Genomic DNA, 23,198 nt, shown 5'->3' with positions numbered 1-23,198 from the left:
TGATGTCCTTGAGTAGGTGAGGCGGGGTGGGCTCTCCCAGTGGAGGGATTCCCTTTGGATAGAAGGAAAGTAAATTTGTGGATGGAGGCGGAAAGAGAGGGAGTACGTGGATACAAATGTTGCAGAGTGGAGAGAGGTGGCGTGGAAATCTGGGCAAGTTTCTTCTGCTTCAATTTTATCAATGAAGTTAGGGAGCCACATTATCAACTGAGAGGACAGAAGAAGGAGGTAGTGTTAGGATTTAAAGAGAGAGAAGATGTGAATCATCTAGGAGAGTGAGAGAGTAGATGAACCTAGGGATGTAAATAAAATGTGATTGCCAGACAGTATGAATGGACCCACTTGAAATTTGGTGTCATAAATTTAAAGTGAAGCATGGCAACAACCTGGGTGTGTGTGTGTATGTTTTCCCCAGCAACATTAAGCTGTATGGGCGTAGGCATGGAGTAATCAGTTGTGCTTTTACCAAGCAAGGATATCACAGCAAGAGAGAGGCGAGGCGAGGGATTAGATAGTGAACATAAGAGAGTAATCATAATGACTGGTGATGGTATTAAGCTGGGTTAGAAAGGGCGAGAGAAAATCAGTGGGGAGAGGTTCAGCGAAAAGGTATGCATTTCGAGGTCCCAGTGGGGTTGAAGGATCATTGGGTTGCGGTACTGCAGAGGGAGAGTGAGCTGGAGAGATAGGTGGTGGTCAGAGTATAGAATGCATGAAATTCAGATTCTGGAGGGGTTGTAGTTATTGGTGATAATGGGTCTTATGATCAAGGGGATGGGAAGAATGGAGATTATCTAATGTAATAAATTGGGAAAAACCAGAGCTCAGAAGGGATTTAATTTGAATCTCTAGTTAGGGTATGAATAGGGTAAATACTGACTTGATTTCCCAAATCCTAGACTGCTATAATTTAGAGACATTTCCTAAAGCTTCAAATGGTTTACTAATTATAAATAAAATGAAAGCATATTGAATCCAGCAGGAGGTAATTCATGGAATACATTACACTAAAAGATGGTCCAGGCAGAAAATAGATACGGTTCACAAAGGGGCTACAGCAGTTCTCACGAATGGCACTTACACCTAATTGAAGTTAGGAAGGTATGTGGCCTAAACTTCTAAGTCTTACCTTGGAGAGCAGTTATGTTTTTCTTCCCAATATTTTTCTATGCATTATTTTCTCTATTCAGTCTTGTACTGGCTGGGCCGACTCAGATTACATGGTCTTGACTTTTATAGAATGTAATAGGGGACATTGTTTTTTTTGGTGTGCTAGTATATGTGAATCAGCCAGCTAGAGGCCTCTAGAAAGTAGACTCTCCACGCGTGCATCTGGTGTGACGTCTTTCTCTTACAGACGGGAAAATGAGGCCTCAGGAAGGAGAGGTCACTTGCCTATACTCGTGTAGTGAGTTTGGTAGCTAAGGTGGGATGAGAGGGCAGATGGCCATCCTGACCAGGAGTGTTTTGTGTTTTTCCACTACAGTCTGTTGACTTATGTGATTGGCTGGTTAGAGAAATGAGCACAGAGCAGTTAAATAATTTGCCCAGGCTGCATGGGAAGTTACTGAGTTCATTTCCTATGGAATCCCCATCAGTGTAGGTGTTCTGGCAGGAAGAAGATTTTAATGAGACAGCCTAGAAGTAATGATCATATCTGAGATTTTGGACTTTTTTGTATATGACATTTTAAAAAACTGTCTGACACGGTTTTGATACTAATTCTATCCCATTATTTTGCATTTAATCCAAAGTACAGATAAGGCTTCTGGATAGTTAATGTAGTAAAATATGTATATTATTTGTGTGTGAAAGATAGTGTATTTTAAATTGTTTTAATCTAGAGTCGTGACAGATTATTCTCTGCAGTTTAAGTGAAGATTCTTATTTGTACATAGTAGGTACTCAGTTAGTATGTTTTTATTACTGAATTTCACATTGTAAAAGCAAACATTATAGTACTACAGTTGTAGGCACATTATTCTAGAAAGATTTATAAATCTTCTTGATATGGGGATATAACTTTTGGGTTAACTTATAATAATCTAGTTTTATATTTTTTGCTTTATCAATGTCTTTATTTTATAAGCTAAAGCATGCATTCTTAATGGGGCATTATTGCCCCCCAAAGGGGTGACAATTGGGGGGATTCTATTGGGGGGAAGAAAAAATATTACTCTTTATGCATGAAGCACAGACATACATATAACATATAAACATATATACAGTATATCTGTGGTATTAATGTTTTAGTGGGGAGGGCATGTCATAATTAGGGAAAAAATGTCTAAAAAGGTCCAGGGGAGGGTGTGGGTCTCCAGTTTCTGTTGGGGAGCTCCTATTACAATATGATAAACTAGTATTTGGTTTTTGTCCTGGTTCCTAAAACAGTTCTGGAGTGATGAAGGCCAAAGGTGTGTCTTTTGTTATTCGGTGACAAGCCCCTTTTAAGCACCCCTGAGTTTACATTAGTGAAGTAGCTTCTGGAAAGCCTGTGAGGATGGTTGCTGGCTGCTGAGGGTTGACACTTTCGTCCAGTGCCCTGATCTCCTGGGTGGGGAGAAGGGCTGGAGGTTGAGTTAGTCACCAAGGTGATTAATTCTTCCTACATGATGGAACCTCCATAAAACCCTACGCAAGGGGGTTTGGAGAGTTTCCAGGTTGGTGAACACACCGAGGTGCTGGGAGGGTGACGTGCCCCAATACCTTGCTCTGTGCATCGCCTAACATCTGGCTGTTTGTTGCTGAGTTGTGTTTTTTTACAATACATTACTAATCTAATAAGTAAATTTCCTGAGTTCTGTGAGCCATTTTAGCAAATAATTGACCTTGAGAAAGGGGTTGTGGGAAAGCCCAATTTATAACCAGTTGGTCAGAAGTGCAGGAGAGAACCTGATACTTGCAATTGGTGTCTCAAATGGGGTGGTGAGGGGGTGAGCCCTTAATCTGGGGAGCCTACGCTAACTCTGTGACGGAATTGAGTTAAACTGTAGGAAACCCAAATGGTGTCCTCCAAGAACCGGGGAATTGCTTGGTGTGGAAAAACCCACCATCTGGTGTCAGAAATGTTGGTTATGAGTAGGGAAGGAAATGCAAGTTTTCCTTTAGGGGCCTTGATGAAAATGGTTGAGAAACACTGGATCTGGTTGTATATACTAAGCTCCGCCTTGGAGGAAATCCCCAGATATCTTTATATTCATTGTAAAGGTCAAACTTCTCGGGAAGTCGGAGTTTCCACTATATGCGTTCAAGACGTGGCTTCAAAATGGTCCAGGAAATGAAGTGGTTGGGGCCTTTACAATTGGTCTGTGCATTTTTGATATCTCTATCCTCATCAATTGGCTCACTGTATATAACCTTTCCTATGCTGTCTTGCCTTGCATTTCCTAGACCTGAAACTCGGGCTGTGGCTCAAGAAAAGGGAGGTGGAGAAAAACTCATCTGCCTACTTGAGTCACCCTTAGCTGCTGTCAGAGCTGGGCTTGTGGCTGTGGAGACCTACTTTTTGGGGCTGTCTTGCATGAGAGGAGAAACTGTGGGTCAGTGCTTTATGCCAAGTGTGACGGATTTAAAGGTTGATTCTTCCACACTTGGTCTGCAGTGAGATTGCCTTCTCTCTCCACGCATCTGGTGCATCAGAAAGCCTAGCTGGCAGCTATTTGTTGTCATTACGTGGTCTAGGCATCATGCTCAGTACTGTGCCTTGAACTCAGGAGGCACTGGGTAAATAAGACTTGGTTTCAAGGGCAAAGAAAAGCAGATGGTTAGTAGATGCCCGATGTGTTGTTTTGTTTTGCAAATAGAGCTGTCACTTTCACATAGGAGAGTAGTGTTGTACACAGCATCCTTGTTTATAAAGCGTCGGTTTACCCCACAAACTGCTTGCTAGCCTCTGTCCCTTGAAACCCTTGAGCACTGATGAGGGCCATGGGGGGGCTTAGACTTTCCTCGTGCCTCTTGGGTGTTTAGTGGGTCTTTTCCAAATAGCACCACCAAGTGAAGGTCAAGGAAGGGAAATTCTGTGATATTTTATTGTTTCTAATCAGTGAAGGAGGGATTAGACTAAACAAATATTACAGAGTTGTGACTTTGGTTTCCCAGCGGTAAACAATAATTGTAGAGATTGAATTTCAAAGCCCTGAGAGTGTTTATATCTATTGTAGTTTAATCTCCAGTGATGCAGGTGGGTAAGGATTAAGTGGAATTTTTATGGTAGAAACAGTTCTTTCAGATGATAGTTTTCTGTTTTCCCATTATAAATGAAAAGAATTATTCATCTATTAATGTATGTTCCCCTGAATTTACTTGGTAACAAGATACCAGGGTGGAAATCACAGATTCCAGTTTAGGGAATCATTTGCAACCGATACACAGAGCAGTGGCAAGAAATGAGTACCAACAACACGATACCGATCTGACTGCCTGATACCTGGGCTGCCCTCCCAGGAGAATAGAGGCTAGTGCCTGTGATATAGTGCCTATAATTTAAAAAAGAGAGTATGAAAATGATTAAATAAACTTTTGAATTTTTTTGAGAGAGGGAGGGAAAAAGAAAGGGAAAGAAACACTGACCGGTTGCCTTTTGTATGCGCCCCAACCAGGGACCAAACCCACAACCCAGGCATGTGCCCTGACCTGGAATCAAACTGGTGACCTTTCTTTTTGTAGAACGACGTCCAGCCAACTGAGCTGCACCAGTCAGGGCTAAAAATTTGAGTTTATTTTTGCAGAAAATAAAACATCGAGTTAGTGAGAGGAAGAATGGTTACTGAAGAGGGTTTTAGTGGGGTCTGTCTCTTCCTAGATGATCAAATAAGTAAGATATACACTGATTTCTGTGTGTGTGTAGAAGGCGTAATTTGGTGCGGGTGATTGTGTTATAAAAGAGGAGGAAGAGGGAACTGTGAAAAGTTAGAGAAGCTGGAAGGGAATAAATGTGTGAGTAAAATGGGGAGACTTTGCTTTAAGAAACAGTGCCCTAAATTGTCTGTAAGCAAATGAATGAATGGTAGGAAATTTCTTCAGATTAGCCACCATGGAGGTCCTCACAGGCTACTGTCTGCGTCCACCTCGCAAAACGTTTTTGGTAGTCTTGCTTTGGAATTATTTTTAGAGCTAGTTACCAGCCACACATGAGAAAAATCATTTTCTTCCTGAGGAAGTCCTGTTTCATTGCTCTCATTATTCCCCTCACTTGGTTCTGAGCGATATTTCGATTTGATTGTAAACATTCCTTTGAGGGTTTTCAGGAGTGTGCTTCAGGCTCTGTAGATTGGACCTAACAATGGGAGCAGTATTGGAATTAGTGTAAAGCTTCCCTTTACAAGGCCTTTGGAAAAGATAGCGCTCACTTTGATGTTGAGTTCACTTTATTAAGTATTGGGGCACATGTGTACATAGAGAAAAAGACCAGGAGGACATGCACCGAAGTATTAATTGGCATCTTTGGTGATTTAATTTTCTTCTCCATACTTTCTTCTATTTTCCATATTTTCCACAATGAGCACATCCTTTACAATCAGGAAACATCGTCTGATTACTTTCTGCTCAGGTTTGTTATGTGCTTAGGGGAGGGCGGCGGCAGCAGCCGACCTGGTGAGCGGCGGCAAGGAAGACCCCTGATCCGCTTTCCCTGAATCCAGAGCCAGAGCCGGCCGCAGTGCTCACGCCTGTTTCTCCAAACAAGTGCTGTTTTTAACAATGTACTTCAAAGTTTTGCCCCTTTCAAGCAATAGATAGTAAAAGAGGATACATTGGTTCTACTTTTATTTCAAGAACATTTTAATTTATCAAGCAGAAGTGGAAAGTGATATAAAAGTGTAGGTTTATTTCCTTAATGCTGGTGAATCATTTCTGATGAAGTACTGCTTAAAGTAATTTTCTATGTAAATAGTATGGTGTGATTTTAAAAATACAATTCAAAAATAGGTACAGTTTCTCTGTGTGGGTATCTTAGCTGTGGTTGTGGTAAGTTTGGTCACGTTTATCACGTGGGTGAAAAAGAAAATAATTTGTGGGGAGAGAAAGAGGATGTAAAGAGATCTTAAAACATGGGGAACACTTGAACTTATGATGATGCCAAGTAATTGTGGCTTTAAGGAAATAAAAACTGAAATATGAACAGAAAATATATAACAGGTCATCTAAGGTATTTGGGGGGCTATGCTCATAGAAATTCTTAACACTGTGAGCAGCATACATAAGTTTGAGGTGAAAACTTCTCTGTTTAGCTGATGCTTGCTGCCTCTGTCCTCTGAGGCTGTCCGTGGATATTTCGGCATCTGTGCTGTACTCTTCGCACTGTGCCGGGAGCCGTGGGAGGCAGGAGAACCCTTAGCTGTTGTCTGTGTTTGCAGGGAGTTTATGGCACAGTTAAGGATGGCAGATAGATTTCAGACAGGTATCTATACTGGCATTTCTCTCAAGGCCCAACTGAATAGTACGGATGAACAAGTGGCCCCGAGGGAGAGGCCACTGTGAGGTAGAGTCCGCCAGAGAGACCTTCCAGGCTAGGGGGAGGATATTTATAATGTTGACAGGAGGTGAGGTAGACTCTCTTAAATGTTTTTACTCTCTTTTTTCATGGAAAATATTTTCAAGAAATGACTTAAAAACAGAATTTTAGCCAAAAATGTCCTGGCATCATTAGTAGATCTGTATCAGTGTTCTCAGATTGGAGGTAATTTTGTGTCTCTCCCACCCCCAACTCTGGGGACATTTGACAGTGCAATAGGCACTTGGTGACTACAAGGGGAGGTTCACAGGACTGTGCCTGCCACCGCCGTGCACACACAACAAAGCCTCAAGTGTCAGTAGTGCTGAGGTGGAGAAACCCTTGTCCACGAGTACTCGAAGGACAGCAAAGGGACATTGAGTCCTGACCACCTGGGCTGCCACTAGTTTTATGTGACCCGTGTCTCCCGGAGTTAATGGGACTGGGCTGACATTAGATCATGAGAAACATTAAAGTGGTATGTGATTCAGTCCTAAGCTTAGTTCATTTGGAATCACTCTAAACCAGGAATATAATAAAACACAGGTGGCAAACACAAGGCCTGCAGGCTGAATCCGGCCCTCCACCTTGTTTGATCTGGCAGTAGCACTGAGCTCCTTGCCCCTAGTTCAGGAGTAGTTATATCTATACAGTCCTAAAATTATATTCGGCCCTTTGAAGGCAACCACGAGGCTGATGTGGCCCCTGGTAAAAATGAGTTTGACACCCCTATAGTAAAAGATTACTGGTAAAAGAGAACTATATGTGTATAAAAGACATTTTTTTTTGCATTTTGACCTAAATTTGTGTCATATACAGTATTTGTATGTTAAGCATTGACTGTCTCAACTTTTGTTCTTTACCTGTTACCTCTAGGCTTAATGGAAAGAGTTAGGAATTTAGAGTCAGATCTGGATTTCATGTTCAGGTTCTAGTTATGTGACCTTGGACAAGTTATTTATCTCTCAGTTATAGTTTACTCTGTGAAAAAGAATAATAAAATAAATCCTCTGTGAAACTAAAGGAGGTACATGTTGGTTTCTGTTTGTGTGTATGTGTGTGTAGAAGGCTTACTTTGGTTGTAGAGAGAGTCAAAGACACAGTGGACGTTCGGCACCGAGAATGCTAACTTGCACACACAGGGTGGGGCAAAAGCAGGTTTGCAGTTGTGAGTACGTGAAACAGCTCATTCTTGTATTACTGCTTACTGTATTTTCTGTATGAACAACTGTCAACCTACTTTCACCCCAGCCTGTAGTTAGTCCTCAGTAAATGTTAGCTATTATGATTATTAATCCTTCCAATAGTTCTGCAAGGTAAGTGTTGTCACACCCTCTGCGTAAATGTAGAACCTGAGGTACAGAGAGGGCGTAACTTGTGTAAGACCACAAAGTAACCAGAACGAGGATTCAAACCCATGCCTTTATTTATCTTCAAACTCATAGGCTTATCATACTGCTTTGATTAAATAGCAGAGAAGAGCAGAAAAATGAGAAGGAAAAATGCTTTTTTTAGGAATGACTTTGACTTTTCCCCATACTACAATTTCCTTTGCCTGGGTTTTTAATCACCTGAATGTCTCATGGAATGCATGGCAGAATCACTCTGTGAAGTGAATTTTGTTTCTAAAATAACAGTGTGCCTTCAGCTTTGTAAAGAGATAAGCACACAATTTCATGTGTTTCAAAAACAGTTTAAACTTTTGTTTAAAAATAAATGTTAAAAGCTCCTTCCAAGGTTTGAGAATCTCTTATTTTAAATCTTTATTCTAGAGGCTATAGTTTTGTTTCCAACACTTCCTGAAGAATTCTAATGCTAATGCTAATGACCAGCACCACTGGATTCTTTTTTCAGTGCACTGTCATTTTTATCTATTGTTCCACTGGTGCCAATTTACTAGTCTGCTGAAACTGAATTACATGTCTTTAAAGCCAGAGTTTGATATACTTACAATGCCTTTCAGAGTAATTTACTTAACAGCTTCCTCCTTCTGCAGCTCTGAAGTTCTAGAAGAATCAGTTGAGTAGGTGGATTAATTTATTCCTTCTGTGTCTAGTATTTTGTGGCATCGATAGAACCAGAGATACTAAAGCTAATTTCAAGAACTATCAACTAACTAGGGATGATATTTCTGTGCCCTGAATCCTGTGGAGAAAAATCTGGCAAACAAGGGAAGATTTATGTAACCCTTTTCTACAGGAAGCGTAGTTTTACAGGGGGTGCACATGGGCAGAATTTTGCTAAACATCGAATTAAACAAAACTGAGAGTTTCTTTAGTTGTAAATTGTAAATGTATGAATTAAAATCCAAGATTTTTGAACGACATTAATGTACAAGCAGTCCACTTTGGATAAACAAAAATGAATTGTTTACTAATTGTGAAAATTTACGTGTTTCTAACTTCCTTAAAATATAAGCAGTAGGAACACAGTGAACTCTCAGCTAACTACATCCTCCTTTGTTTGTAAGGAAACACTGAGCAAAAGTCCTTCCAGCCTATCTTAATTAGCCCACAACCTGATTATAAGCTCAGTCTTCTGCGAACCTTAAAAGGATTCTGAAATTTAAGGTTCTTGTTTTTCTCTATTAAGTAATTTTTTAAAATATGTAATCCCAGCTAACTCAGACTTACTGTCAAGAGAAGATAATGCCTCTTTATAAAATCACAAACTTCTAGAGCAGAATGGACTTTAACAGCCATGCATGGCAACCCTCTTACTTTACAGGACAGAAAATGAAGGTGCAGAAAGATTGATTAATTTGTGCAGGATGGCATGGGGGGAGGAGGCAGAGCCAGGAGTGAAAGCCAGACTTGCTGACCTGGCCCAGTTCTCTTCCCCCTATTCTGACTTCTTCATAATTTTGAAAAATTGAGGCTCTCATTTTTTTATTGTGGCAATACATTTAGTACATAATTGTTAAATTGAAAACAAATCTCTTTGGGAAAAAAGACAGCAACTGTATAGCATAAACAATAGAAGAAATCTCTTTGAATAGGTAAACACATGAACATGAAGTGAAGTCAGAAGGTACACAGAGGTTTACCATGTACAGGACAGGCCCAGCTCCCTCTTCCTCACCCCTGCCATCCCAGTCCCCTCCGCGGAGACGGCCACTGTGAAGAATGTGGCATTTGAAGTAGACTGCGTGGCCCAATAGCGTGCCCCAGCCGACGTTATGGCCTCACTCCTCATGGATTGCAGGCTGGCCTGCCAAGTTTAGGTCATGCCCAGCAGAGGAAAAACAAAAGCTATGGAATTGGAATATGGAGAGATTTGTGAATTGGATTTGAAAATTACCCTAAATCCAAGTTATTTCCAGTAATAGAAGTAGGTGCTCTCTTACAGCAGTACTCAGTTACTCAGATAATGAATGTCTTTTGTACAAAGAGCCTAAAGTATCTTATAAGAGCCCTCGTGTATCCTCATGACATGTGAAATCCCTGTCCAAGTATTGCATAATTGCATGCAACTGCTGTGAGGTCTATAGCACACTGGCCAAAAAAAAAAAAAAGGGGAAAAAAAAAGAATTATGTTAATGTTTGAATTAACCTCCCCAGTTTCTGTGAAGCCATCAGTGTGGGACACCACAAGCATCTGCTTCCCAGCCACTGAGCCTCCTCGGCCTCCCTCAGTGAGAAACCTCAGTGCCTGGTCCTTGGATGGGGCACACCCAGGCATTTGGCCTGGAGAGTTCTAGCAGGGTGAGCAAGTTGGGTGAGGATGTGAAACGGGGCTCCAGGAGTGCACATGCACCTGTGACCCTGCTGCCACAGTTGAGGTTGTAGAGCAGCAATAGCAGCTGGGCAACAGCGGGCTTTCAGAACTGAACGCTTAGGTTCTGGGTTGATAGCCACAGGCAGTGGGGAAGCTAGGCTGCTGCCCCCGTGGCGAGAGGTCGGGCTGGAGCAAGCTGCAGCTCTGGACCCAGGGAACCACAGATGGGCTTTGTCCAGTTTTAAAAGGCAAGTCCCCCCCCCCAGCAAAAGGGAAGAGGACTGAGACTGCAGGGGGTTCTCTTTGGTACCTTTGTGTGACTGAGCATCTGCCAGCAGGTTTCACCTGGTGGGGAAGTTTGACAGTGGCTTAGAGACAAGACTGGGTTCAGTAAGAGATAGGGAGAGGAAAGGCAAGGTGGGAGGAGGGTGTCTTTTTGAGAGAGTTTTTTGACTTCTGTACTGTTAGACTCCTGAAATGTGGGTTTCGTGTTCTGCTCTGCAGCAGTGTTTTGTTACGTTTTGTTTTCAGTTTCCCTGATCCTAAGACTCTCCTAGAGGACTCAGTAAAATTCCCATTTCCTCGACCTGTGTCCCAGAGATTCTGCCTCAGTCTGAAGTAGGGGGCGTACTGTCTACTGAATACTGGGGTAGTTTTAACAAGTGTCCAGGTGCTTTTAGGGAACACTATCAGATCAGGGCTGGGACCTTTACGTTCATCAGTTCTAGATGTTCTGCTCTGCATTTGTCCTCAATTGTAAATACAAATATTGAGAGTATTGGGAGCCTTAACCGAAAGTGGCCCATTTACAAGGTCTGTCCAGAAAGTATCCAGCCGTGTACTATGAAGAATAGAGGCGTTTATTGAAGATACAAGAAACACTGTACATAGGACAGTAACGCCTCAACCCCTTCAAAGTAGGCACCTGGGACTTCACACAGTTCTCCCAGTCACCATCAGCTGCCACATCATATTTTCCTGAGTCTCAAGAGTCAGAAATCTCTTCCCTTTCAAAGGTGATTTTAGTTTTGAGAAAAGCCAGGAGTCACAGGGCACTAAATCTGGGCTGCAAGGGGATTGAGTCCCCTGGGCAATTTGATGTTTCCCTAAAAAACTCTTCACAAGATGTGATGCATGAGCAGGCACATTATCATGATGAAGCTGCCAGTCACCAGGTGCCCAGAGCTGTGGTCTTCTGAATCATCTGAATAGTTTCCATGGAGGAATGTTCAAGCTTACCACAAAATTTGATGCAGATTCATTGCTTTACTCATTTTGAATGTGATGTCCCCGTAGTGAGCATGCTCACTGAGTGGCATCTACCACCCCCACTAACTAGTAGAGTGAAGTTGTCATTGTTCGAGCATGCGCATTCCAGTTCACTCTCCTTGGCTTTCAGGTTACATTGATGTGCAGACTATTCGTGTTATATTAACAATGGCTGGACTTTTTCTAGACAGACCTTGTATAGCAAAATTAGAGCTTTATTTCAAAAAAGCATTCATGTTCCTCTTCCATTTAAAACACTGGAATATTATTAGTTCATAGTGACTATTAAACCATCGATGCTGTTAATCTTTGCACATGGAACCTAGTGGCATTTTATTTGTTTTGATGATCCTGCCATTATAACAAATACTCTGATATTTTAAAATTATCCAGAATTTAGTGAGTGTGATAATTGGTAAAAGCTATGTTTTATAGTTAGAACTATTATAAGGAAAAAATGGCCATTGTTTCTTCATCCAGTCATTTTCACAATTTAAAATAGAAATTAAAAACTTCAGTAATTGTATTTTTGCTTTTCAGATAGGAACCAAGGCTTTAGCCTTCTCAGCTCACTGGCTGGAGCAAACCATAGCATTACATCAGCAGACACCTGTCACTCACAGGTAAAGGTTTTTCCTTGATCTTTTCCCCTCTTTGGCTTTAATTTCTGCCAGTAATTATGGATCTTTACACCATTTATCATTTTTTTCTTTCCATTTAAGAAGTGACGGAATATTAAAAACAGATAAAAGGAGAACCTAAAACAGTCCTCTCGTGCCTCGCAGCTGTTGCGAGAAGTGTGCTTTAGCGTCAGATCAGTGAGCCCTTTCAGGATGTTTGCAGTCTGGGTGGTTTCATGTTTTCTTGCTAGACTGCTTTTCAAAAAGTGCTAGGGTTTCCTTTAGGCATAAAGTTGCCTCCAGATCTTTAAATATAAAATGAAATCACAGTTCTTTTTCAGTACTTCCCATGTACAAGGCCCTGTACAAATCTGAGGCAGGATCCTTGCCCTCGAGGAGCCTGTTAGACTGATTTCAACACTTTGTCCTCCAGGACTTTGGGCCGGATTTGGGCCTTGGTCAGTGTGCTGGAGGCAAGGGCACCCAGACGGTGCTGCGCCGGCTGTCCGGGCATCTTTCTCATCTGTCTGAGCTGTTTGTGTTAGGGTCATGTTCATTTTCACATTTCAAATAAAACATGGATCTTAAGCACAACAAACAATATGTTTTAATAGTAGCAACATCATGGCACTTTCTAATATTTTGTTGAGGAAAAATACTCCTGAGTTAGTGAATTTTTAGCTGTTTTATCTTTTTTTCATGTGATGTTCAACCTTCTTTCATCTCCCCTTATCTCCAGCTCCTACTACTGCTTCTCTAAAGGCAGCCAGTGGGTGGAAGTGTGAGCCTTCTGGGTTTAGTTCTGAAGTAGCCTGCTATTGAATTATTGCTTGTGTGTGTTTCCCTCAACAGCAGCCCTGTTTGCCCGCAGCAGATAGGACTGAATCCCTCTTGGATCATCAGGGTGGTGCAGCTAACGCAGCAGATGCTCAGGTTGATAGCATTGTGGGTAAGTTCCTCCTTTGACTGCCAAGAGGCAGCTCTGTGGAACTTGGAATAGTCAATGTATCAGGGAATGAATCATCCAGGGGGAAATCAACTTTATATATAGACAAGGGAAGAAAATGTGAGCCTTGCAATGGCTGTCAGAAAAAGGAGGAGAATAAATATATTACAAGTCCGTGGGTATCATTTTTCTCTCTGATTCTCTTAGCAGGATCTTGATTCAGATTGTCTTAGCTAAAACAGTGAGAACCAGGCAGTGAAACAGCTTCATATATTTGTATCCTATAGTTTTTTTCATAGTATTGGGTTGGCCAAAAAGTCCATTTAGTTTTTTCTGTAAAATGGAAGACTCATTTTTCATTTTTGCCAATAACTTCATTATTTGGATATTTTGAGTATGTCGACTATATCCCATGTTCTCCCAATGTTCTCCTGTCTCCAAATGTTCTACATGGTAGAACATTGGTTGTTCTCAGTTAATGTCTCAGTTTGATCGCTGTCAACTTCAAGTGGTCTACCCGACCGTGGAGCATTGTCCAGTGAGAAATCTCCAGCATGAAACTTCTCAAACCACTTTTGACACATTCGATCAGTCACAGCACCTTCTCTGTACACTGCACAAGTCTTTTTATGCGATTCAGTTGCATTTTTACCTTTCTGAAAATAGTAAAGCATAATATGCTGAAAATGTTGCATATTTTCTTCCAAATTCAGTATTAAAATGGCTGCACAAAAATTCACCCATTTTGATAAGTTTTTTTTAAATGCATGCTAATATGACAGCTGTCATAATACAGTCTAACAAAATTTTTTGAATGAAGTTAAAGACAACTAAGTGCTACTAGAGCCATTGTATGGAAAAAGCCAAATGAACTTTTTGGTCAACCCAATATTTAACAGTAGTCAGAATTGATGATAACAAGAATAATATAACTTTATAAGCCCTTTCACATCCTTTTAAAATTATTTTATATCCACTTTCTCATTTGATAATGAAGTTAGGTAGAGAAGTTATTTTACGGAAATGACTGTGAGACCCAGAGCGGTTCAGTAGCCTGTCCAAAGGTACCCAGCAAGGTCCTGGGACTGAGTCTGGAGTGCAGCCTCTTGCCCCAGAGCCAGAAGGCCCGGGAGCGTAATTATAAGTGTTGTTTTGGTAGGGAGTTGTGGACATCTCGACTCTCTCGTTGTGCCACAGAGGGCCCTGTGCAGTAATAAATTTTTAAAAGCACTTTTCCCTTGATAACAAGATAATCCTTGTAGAAAACCCAAGGGGTTGTTTATAGAAACATAGTAACAAGGAAAAAAAACATATAATTTCTTTTCTCTCTAGTTTAAGGTCAGTCTTGTCCTTTTGTTTGAATCCTTCCTATAGGCTTTTTAAAATTGAGGTGTAATTGACATACAATATTATATTAGTTTCAGTTGGCTTTTAAACCTGCCAGAGTCCCTTTTATGAAAATAAACCATTAACCACACTGAAGGAGGTAGTTAAGACAAGAACTAACCTCAGTAATTTGGGAAAACAGGATTCTGACTGGATATCATAGGGCTAAAAACAAAAAGAACTGATAAAAAGTACCGTACTTTGCTTAATAAATTTGATTCTAAAATTATATGTATTTATATATATTATGGTTGAAAAATTAAGAAAATACAGTGTAAAGAGAGCTAGGTTTTCTCACTGTCAGGTTACAAATAAGGAAAGGGAAGGTTGGGATGAGCCCTTTTGTACTAGACTGAAATGGGAGGTATCAGTATGAACACATGGTTTTTAAAACTGTATGTACAGTTAGAACAATAGAGAAATACAGATGTGTGTATGCAGGCATTCATACACATGTGTATTTCCTAGCTGTACCCACTGAGAGGGCCTAGAAGCAACAATAGTTTAATAGCAGTGGACACACTTAGGCCCTTGGGTCTTGGTTTCCAAATACTGTTCTCCAAAAATGTACCAGGGCTACTTGGAGAAGTGATGATTCCAGGGCTGGGGCAGAAAAAAGGCAGGATAAACCTGGAGCATCTCATGGTACCAGCAAGTAAGAAAGTGCTCAAAAAGATTGAGGAGCCCTGGCTGGTGTGGCTCAGTGGACTGAGTGCCGGCCTGTGCAACAAAGGATTTCTGGTTCGATTCCTTGTCAGGCCACGTGCCTGGGTTGTGGGCCAGGTCCCCAGTAGGGGTGCATGAGAGGCAGCCACACATTGATGTTTAACTCCCTCTCTTCCTCTCTCCAAAAATAAATAACATCTAAAAAAAAAAAAAGAGTGGGGATATATTGAAAAGGCAGAGGAAACAACCTGAAAGAGCTAAAGCTGAAATGATTTGACTAGCAAAATAAACTAATGCAGCACTGGGTTATAACCCATAGAATAAAATAAATATTTATGCAAACATACTACTATAAATAAATAATTGAAGAAACAAAATAATAACTGGGAAAGAAAGGGTTTCTTTTCCCTTCAGAAGAATTTCAGGTGGTGAATGTGGGAGGAATGAGGGAAACAGAAAATCACCATTGAGTCACACACCACAGTGGCAGTTCTCACAGGCCAGGTCCATTGATGGCTATTAAAATTAGTAGATGAAAATTTGAGAAGAAACATGAAGTTTGCATAGTCTAAAAGTATTTCTCGCCAGATATCTATCTATTTAAAGCAGGAAACAGTAACTTCATACCAGAACCTGGCAGGTACTGCTTCAGGTGCTGGAGACTCTCGCCGGAAGCGAGACACGCCAGCGTCATCTCCCCGGGCGCGCACTGAGCGGGCGCTCAGGCTCGTGCTGTTTTTGCCGAAGTGAATAACCTCAGTCTAATAATAAAGCATTAGACAAACCCAAATTGGGGGACATTACACAAATAACCGACCAGGACTCTTCAAAAGTGTTTATAGTCATAGAAGGTGAGGAAAGACTAAGGAACTGTCAGGAGTTGCAGAAGCCTGAGGGGGTTTGACCGCTTGGGGCCGTGTAGGACCGCGGAGCAGAGAAGAGGACTCAGAGGAAAAGCGGGCGCAGCCTGAACCGAGTCCGTAGTTTAGGTTATAGCACTGCACCGTCGCTACCTTCTGGATGTTTGTAATTATAATGTGGTTATATTAGATGTTAACATTAAGAGAAAGTGGATGAAGGGCATATCCTATTTTTATAATGTTTTTGTAAGACTATTTTTAAAAAACTTTTTAAGGTTTTATTTATTTAGTTTTAGAGAGGGGGAAGGGAGGAAGAAAGGGAGAGAAACATCAATGTGCAGTTGCCTCTCACGTGGCCCCCACTGGGGACCTGGCCCACAACCCAGGCATGTGCCCTGACTGGGCATCGAACTGGTGACCCTTTGGTTTGCAGCCCATACTCAATCCACTTTGAGCCACACCAGCCAGAGCTCAAAAATTTTTTTTAAAAAGGCAAAACTAAACCAACAGAAGTAAAAACTTCAACTCCAGGCTTTTCCCCTTTCTCTGCTATACTTATTCCATTCCTCACCCCCTGTTCACTCCTCAGTGCACTCCCATCTAACTTTGACCTTCAGTTCCCACCAACTCAGCTCCCCAAGAGCCTTTGAACCACAGAATCTAATAGATGTCTTCCATTTCTCATCCTGGTCTCTTGGCAGCATTCGGTACCATGGACCAATCCCTTTTGAGACATTGTGTTCTCTTGACTCGCCCAGCACATCCTATAGTTGGGTGATTTTCCTACTTCTCTGATTATTCCTTCTTTCTTTGGAAGATTACTCTTTTTTACCTAGTCTTTACGTATTGCCGTTCCTGAATGCTCCACTTAAACTCCTCTTCCAAATCTATATTTAAGCACAAAGTGATTCTGTCCATGTTCAAAGTTCAGTTATCATGTACACACAGGTAAATCACAAATTTTTATCTCTAGCCCTGTATGCCCCCTGCCAACACGACGTGCCCATTGAGCTAAAGCAAATTTATTAACCAAAGTGCATTTTAACACCAAGCTATTTGACATTGTAGATGCAAAGAAGTGTAAGTTGTCATCTTTGTCTTCAAGGAGCTTACAGTCTGAAAGTGCAGACAGCAGCCTAGTGTAATGGTTAAGGTTGGGGCCTGAGTCCCGGACAGCTGTGTTCAAATCGTGGCTCTACCATTAGCAATGAGATGACCTTGAGTAAGTTATCTAGCCTCCGTGGGCCTCAGTTTCCCCTTCTGTAATAGTGGGGTTCACAAATCTTACAGTGTGCTGTGGCGAAAATGAAATGGAACCGTGTCAGTGAAAGCACTCGGTGGTGCGGACACAAAGGAAACCCTCTTACTATAGTAGCGTTCCTCACAGTGACGATGGGGAGGCGTCAGGACACAAACTTGCGTGCGCCAGTGCCAGTGCCAGGGCCGTTCCGCAGACACTGAGTGTGGGATGCATCCAGAGGGAGGGGACCTGTGAGTGGGCATGGTCAGGGAGGACGGCCCAGAGGTGGTCAGCCTGGGGGGCGGATGAGTTAAAATTCTGATTAAAAACAAATTTTGATGATGAGGCAACATGCTATGGTGGAAATAGTAAAGGATTTGTAGCAGGAAAACAGGAATTGAAATTCGGTTTACCTCTGGATAGTTTTGATTTTAAATGAGTTCACTTTTAAACCCAGGTTTCTTCATGTGTAAATTGTGGACAGTGATATCTGCTCTAACCGCCTTATATGGCCGTCAGTAGTAGATGTGAAAATATTTGATGTACAGTAAAATGGAATATAAATTTCAGGTGTTTATTGCTGAATCAGTGTACATTAGTGGGGAGTGTGGCCGAGAGAGTTGGAAACACCTCAGTCTGAATCCAAGGTCACACTTACTAGCTGTGACCTTCAGCAAGTCACTCCAACACAGAGCTCTAGTTTTCTCATCTCTGAAACAGAAACCGTATGCCTTGCCCATGTCGTAACTGTTCCTCTGGGAGGGCCCACTGGTCGCCAGACAGGGTCAGGCACCGTGAGCTGTGAAGCTGGTACACAGGGCACTTGTTCAGCGGTGGCTTTCATCAAAGCCAGGATTGATTGCCTTAGGATTCTGCGTGTTTAGCACATGTATAAATAACCTGTGACAATGTGACGAATCCTTATTTCAGATCCCATGTTAGATCTGGATATTCAAGAACTGGCCAGTCTTACTACGGGCGGAGGAGATTTGGAGAATTTTGAAAGACTGTTTTCAAAGTTAAAGGAAATGAAAGGTAATCGGACCCATTGTGTCTAACATGTTCCCATATTGATACTCCCTGGTTTTGCATCGGGGGCTTTACTTTGTAACTGTCGATTAGATTCTGTGCTGTGGTCTCAGCTGTCTGGAGGAACTTAGCTACTGGGAGTGTGTGCCGTCCTCTGGTGGTAAAAACTCCCTGGGGAAAGTTTTCCTCTTCCTTGATTCTCTTTCCTCTTATTTTCCCTCTTCTCTTGCCTCTGTTTCTTTCAGTGAGTCTCAGTAAAGTGGAATCAGTGAGACCCCTCCCAGTTCACTCACTTCATTCCCATCGGGAGAGTTTGGAAGACTTAGACTTCCCGACAGCTGTAATGACTACACCATAAACATGTCTTTGAAACTCATCTCCCACCTTCTAGTGTTAGAGCATCCACACACTCCAGATTCTCTTGTGCTATTAGACGAATTTCTTAAGATATATTTTCCCCCTAGACAAGGCTGCGACGCTTCCTCACGAGCAAAGAAAGTTGCATGCAGAAAAGGTGAGACAATCAGTCAGGTATTTATTGAATACCTACAGAAGGTCCAGTGCTATTAGAATGATGGCACTTATTTATTAATTATATATACATTTTTACTTCTGAAGTGTCTTAGTGTGAACTTTTCCTTGGATTTTAACATAACTAATTGAATATTTATACAATAGTAACTTAGTTGCTGCAGTCAAACCAAGATTTTTCAAATGTATGTTGAATGACGTGGAACTTTTCATTGAGATGCAGGATGTTTGCCTTTCTATCTGTTGGGCTGGAAAACTCTTAGTTATTCTGTTTTGTTTTGTTTTGTTTCTTTACTACCAGCGCAGCACATGTTCTTGGCAGGAAACACATTGTGGTATTCTATTGTATGAACGTGTCATAATTTATCCAGTTCCCCTTTGGACAGTGAGGTCATGTGTGTGCATTTTTTCTTCTATAAATAGTGAGGCTGTGTGTCCTCACACATCACCAATTTGTACGACTCTCCTGTATCCTGACGGTAAATCCCTAGAAGTGGAGCTCCTGGGTCAGGGTAGTCAGGGGTTTTGATATGTGTTGCCTGAGGGCTGGAGGGCGAGGTGTAGAATTTTAGATCTTAGTCGGTTCAAAGTATGACATGAAATGAGGTGAAATTTGGCTGTTGGCTAAAATTTGTTGCACGTTTCTCTCCACAGGTTGCCAAAGCCTTCTGGATGGCAATTGGGGGAGACAGAGATGAAATTGAAGGCCTTTCGTCTGATGAAGAACACTAAATTATTCATATAGGGTTTTACTAACAAAGATGCTCCCCCCACCTGAGATACTGCCCTGTTCCGCCCAGTTACATTTTGCTGAACTTCCCATCATCATGTTGGCCGCCTCGCTCGTTTCCCCTTGATTTTAGATTTTAGTAGAGGGTTAAGGAGAAAGCTTTCCTCCCTCCGTGTATTATAAGGGAGTGAGGAGTATAACAACAGTAAGGCCTGAGAATTTTTCAAATATACTTTTTTCTAGGGACGGTAGTAGAATGAGAGGCTCAGAGGTCTGTGTGGTTTGCCCACGTTGAAGAAGAAAACCACTCAGCCATCCTTAGCCTTTTAGTGACGTGCCCCTGCTCACACCCGATCACTGCAGACGGGGAGCGTGTGCCCCCTCTCCCTGGAGTTCTGGGTTTTCTGCCTCCAGGGAGCTCACTGCTCTGGGCCTCGGTGCCTTCCTGGGAAGAAAGGAAGCCGCCACCGATGTGGTTTGTGCTGTGGTGTAGGTGGGGCCAGTGACAGCGGCCTCAGGTTAGTCTCCAGTTAAAAAAAATTGCTTCTGGGCATTTCAATGAAAATACAGTGTCTGAGCTCACATTAGAAAGTGTTGAGAAGCCAGTATGAATTTCTAAACTATAGTAAATGAGGCAAAGCTGTCCTACTCTGGTAGGCGTAAAACAGACCCCTTTATCAAGTTGCTGGGAGAGGGAGGGGTTGCCTGTGTTAGAGGCAGAGGAACTTAAATCCCCAAATGGGCCACTGAAACAGTATGTGGTCACCTACTATGATTTTAGCACTAGTGTTATGAAGAAACTCTTCTTTCTTGAGTTCTCTTGAGATGTCAGAGGTGTGTTGTCACACTTTATACCCTCAAGAGAAGGCAAGTTTCTTCCTCCTCTCCGGAAGACAGATCACTGCCAAAAATAGTGACACTAAGGAGCGAGTCAGATGGGAAAGGATATGAGTTCCTGAGTACCTTGTGTTACCTCCCGGGCTGAGTGGGTCAGCCCCGGGGGAGCCGACCGCCAAAGGGAAAGTTCCTGAAGGAGCAGTGGGAAATACAGCAAATAAACCGTCACCGGAGTGGCCCCCGCTGCGGCTGTGAGCGGCACAGCGCACCAGAGCTGGATGGCGCTTGCACGTGGGCCAGGAACTGCCCTTGGGCTGGTGCGCTCCCCTGCAGAAACAGGTTCCGACTCCTCGGTGTACAGCTGCACCGCAGACAAGAGGCAGATGACAGGGGAAGGGGTGGCGCAAGTGCCGCCCAGGACGAGCACAGGGGGGGAAGGTTTCAGTGGTGGGAGCATTCAGGAAGGGCTGTTTCAGGGAACTGGGGGGGGGGGGGGGGGGCTGTCTTGCTTGGTGGCTTTTTTTTTTTTTAACTATTCTGAAGGATTATTGACTCTGTAGTTTAACACCATTCCATCAGTGTTTCTTTGGGATAGCTGCATCAGCCATTCACTAGGAATATGAGGGAGGTTGGTTCCCTGTTGCAAAAGGAAAGGTGGAGCACGCTTTTCTTAAAACACGAGAGGTTTCAGGTAATACATTAGGATGACATGGTTACTGAGAACAGATCAGAAAAAGCTGTGAACTTGATTCTGTGGCTTAAACAGGCCAGATGATTAAAATGTGATTTGTTTATAAAGTCTCTTAATGTGTGTTATGATTTTTTTTGTCGTTTAGTAGAGGATTTATGTGAAGGAAGCCTTCCTTCACTGGATTAGGCATATGGACACCGCAGCCCCTTCTAGCAGAAATGTGGAATAAAAGTATCCAGTGGTATCTACTGAAGACCCAGGGGAAGAAGAGTGATCATGAGCTAATAGTGCAATAAAAGTTAAAGTCTATCTAAAGCAATCTCCGTCCATGCTATCACGAGTTACTATGAGCTGTCCTTCTGGGTTTAAAGTGAGACTTGGCTCTGCCCTCCCCCCGCCTCCAGTGTTTCTCTATTTGTGTAACACACTGTCTGGCACATAGTAGGCCCTTAATTTTGGTTTGTATTTGTATTTGATAGTTTGATGAATATGATCACAAATTTTGAAGGTCCATGAGTGTTGGAAGGTAGGGGAGAGACAAGAATAAACTTTTTTCCCTGAGAAAATCATGTGTTATGTAATAATTTTAGAGTGATGAAGACATAGATATTTTTATAACTTTAAAATATGTTATCCTGCCAGAGTATGAGGAGATTGACAGAACCAGTTTGCTGGCTCTCTATTTATAGAACTTGGCCCCATCTAATTCAGAGAAGCTGGAGATTCAGGGAAGCTAGACTTAGATGGCTGAGTAATATGGAGTGTGATTCAAGGACCATGGAGCATGTAAGGCCATTACTGCAACTGCTCATAACACACGAAATGGGATATACGGCCAGTGTGAAGTTCCCGCTGCGGAGAGGTGGGGATAAACATGTTTGCCGTGGCCGATGTCGGATCCCCTTAACCTTGGACCAGTCTCTTAACAGTGACCACAGAGAGGGCACGCGGAGTGCCCCTGGCCCTGCCTTGGCCGGCCATGGAAAAACAATCTTAGAAGAATCACTGTCTAAGGGTAAGATGAGAGCTCCATGAACTATTCTGAGCTCGAGTGTTTGCTGGTGCAAAGCTAAATTTAGCAAACACGTGTCTAGTGTGGTCAGAGGTCCTGATTCATTGAACTCTTTGATTGATGGAGACAGAGTTCCAGAGAATGCTGTAATGAGTTAGAGTTGCCTTTCACCGCCCTCCCCACCCCCAGCATTTAAAAATAGATTAAGACAATTCAGCTACAGCATTCTGTCATTAGATATTAAATTTTGTATTCAAGCAGTGTAGGTGGAGAAAGTAAGAAAATCTAGCCAAGGGTACCCACCTTAGTAGAGGATTGGCTTGAAAACAACACCCTATTAACTTCCCCATAATTTGTGTTTCATAAAAGTAGGATGCTGACTGTGCCGGGCAAAGTCTAGTTTTGATTTAGATTCGAGGTTTAGTTCAGTGATCCATGCCTGCACCTTTGGCATGTAAGGTCTTATGGAAAGGGCCTTAGACATTCTCTAAGTTTTATATTCTGGGCAATTCCTGTGTGCCTGCTGTTAAGTACGTGGGTTACAGTTGTTCTAGTAGAAGTGGCTTGCTGTTTTCCCAGGTGTTACTGGTTTGCAGAACAGAGAGTTAGTAGAGGTAACAGCAACAGTGTGGGCCTTTTGCCTGCACCCCACTGAGTCACATTGTAGCCCTCACACTTCTGCTTTGTTTCCGATTGGAAAGTACTGATTCGAAGCCTGGACTTAATTGCTATTACTGCACCTTTGGAACACAGGTTTGGCAAGAAAAAAGAACTTTTTTTCTCTAATCCTCTTTAGTATCTGTGTGTCTATGTGGGTTGACTCAAATACTCTCTCCCCATAACTACAGACTCGGAGGCACAAAAGTCACCTACAGCAGCAGGTCATGACCAGCCTCCCTGGTTCGCTCCTGTAGAGTGCGGACAGTCATTGTCTCTCCCCTTCTCTTACCAACCAGGGGGCTTTAGTGCTACAAAAACTCGGGCTCAGTGAGGCCTGGGGTGGGAACGGTATGGAAACGGCAGCCTAATTTCAGAGAGAAAAAGAGTCTCTTGGTCTGAGCCCAAGGATTTGCTCTGCAGCAGTTCTGCTGCTCCGGGATATTCTCGGGAAGTCATAAATGGAGAAGTTAGAAGGTCTCAAAGGTGAGAAAAAGCAACTAACCTGTTTCTT

At 42.4% G+C, this 23,198-nt stretch overlaps 1 protein-coding gene across 2 annotated transcripts in view; it reads left to right on the top strand.

Annotated features, from left to right (window-relative positions):
• AAGAB (alpha and gamma adaptin binding protein) overlaps positions 1-21,125 on the top strand; it is a 47,183-nt gene extending 26,058 nt beyond the window's left edge. Inside the window, exons 6-10 of one of the 2 annotated variants that reach the window (XM_028508113.2) lie at positions 12,020-12,102; positions 12,952-13,048; positions 18,128-18,232; positions 18,691-18,740; positions 19,412-21,125. In XM_028508113.2, the coding sequence (XP_028363914.1) occupies positions 12,020-12,102; positions 12,952-13,048; positions 18,128-18,232; positions 18,691-18,740; positions 19,412-19,489 (413 nt within the window). In that variant the 3' untranslated portion in view covers positions 19,490-21,125. The remainder of the gene's footprint in view (positions 1-12,019; positions 12,103-12,951; positions 13,049-18,127; positions 18,233-18,690; positions 18,741-19,411) is intronic. The other variant, XM_036009486.1, reaches the window with a different exon arrangement.
• The last annotated feature ends 2,073 nt before the right edge of the window (positions 21,126-23,198 follow it).

The sequence above is a fragment of the Phyllostomus discolor genome, chromosome 1, assembly GCF_004126475.2.
Source record: "Phyllostomus discolor isolate MPI-MPIP mPhyDis1 chromosome 1, mPhyDis1.pri.v3, whole genome shotgun sequence".
Taxonomy (NCBI): Eukaryota; Metazoa; Chordata; class Mammalia; order Chiroptera; family Phyllostomidae; genus Phyllostomus; species Phyllostomus discolor.
The sequence above is the reverse complement of the archived record's forward strand: the minus strand, read 5'-3'. Positions and strand labels throughout refer to the sequence as shown.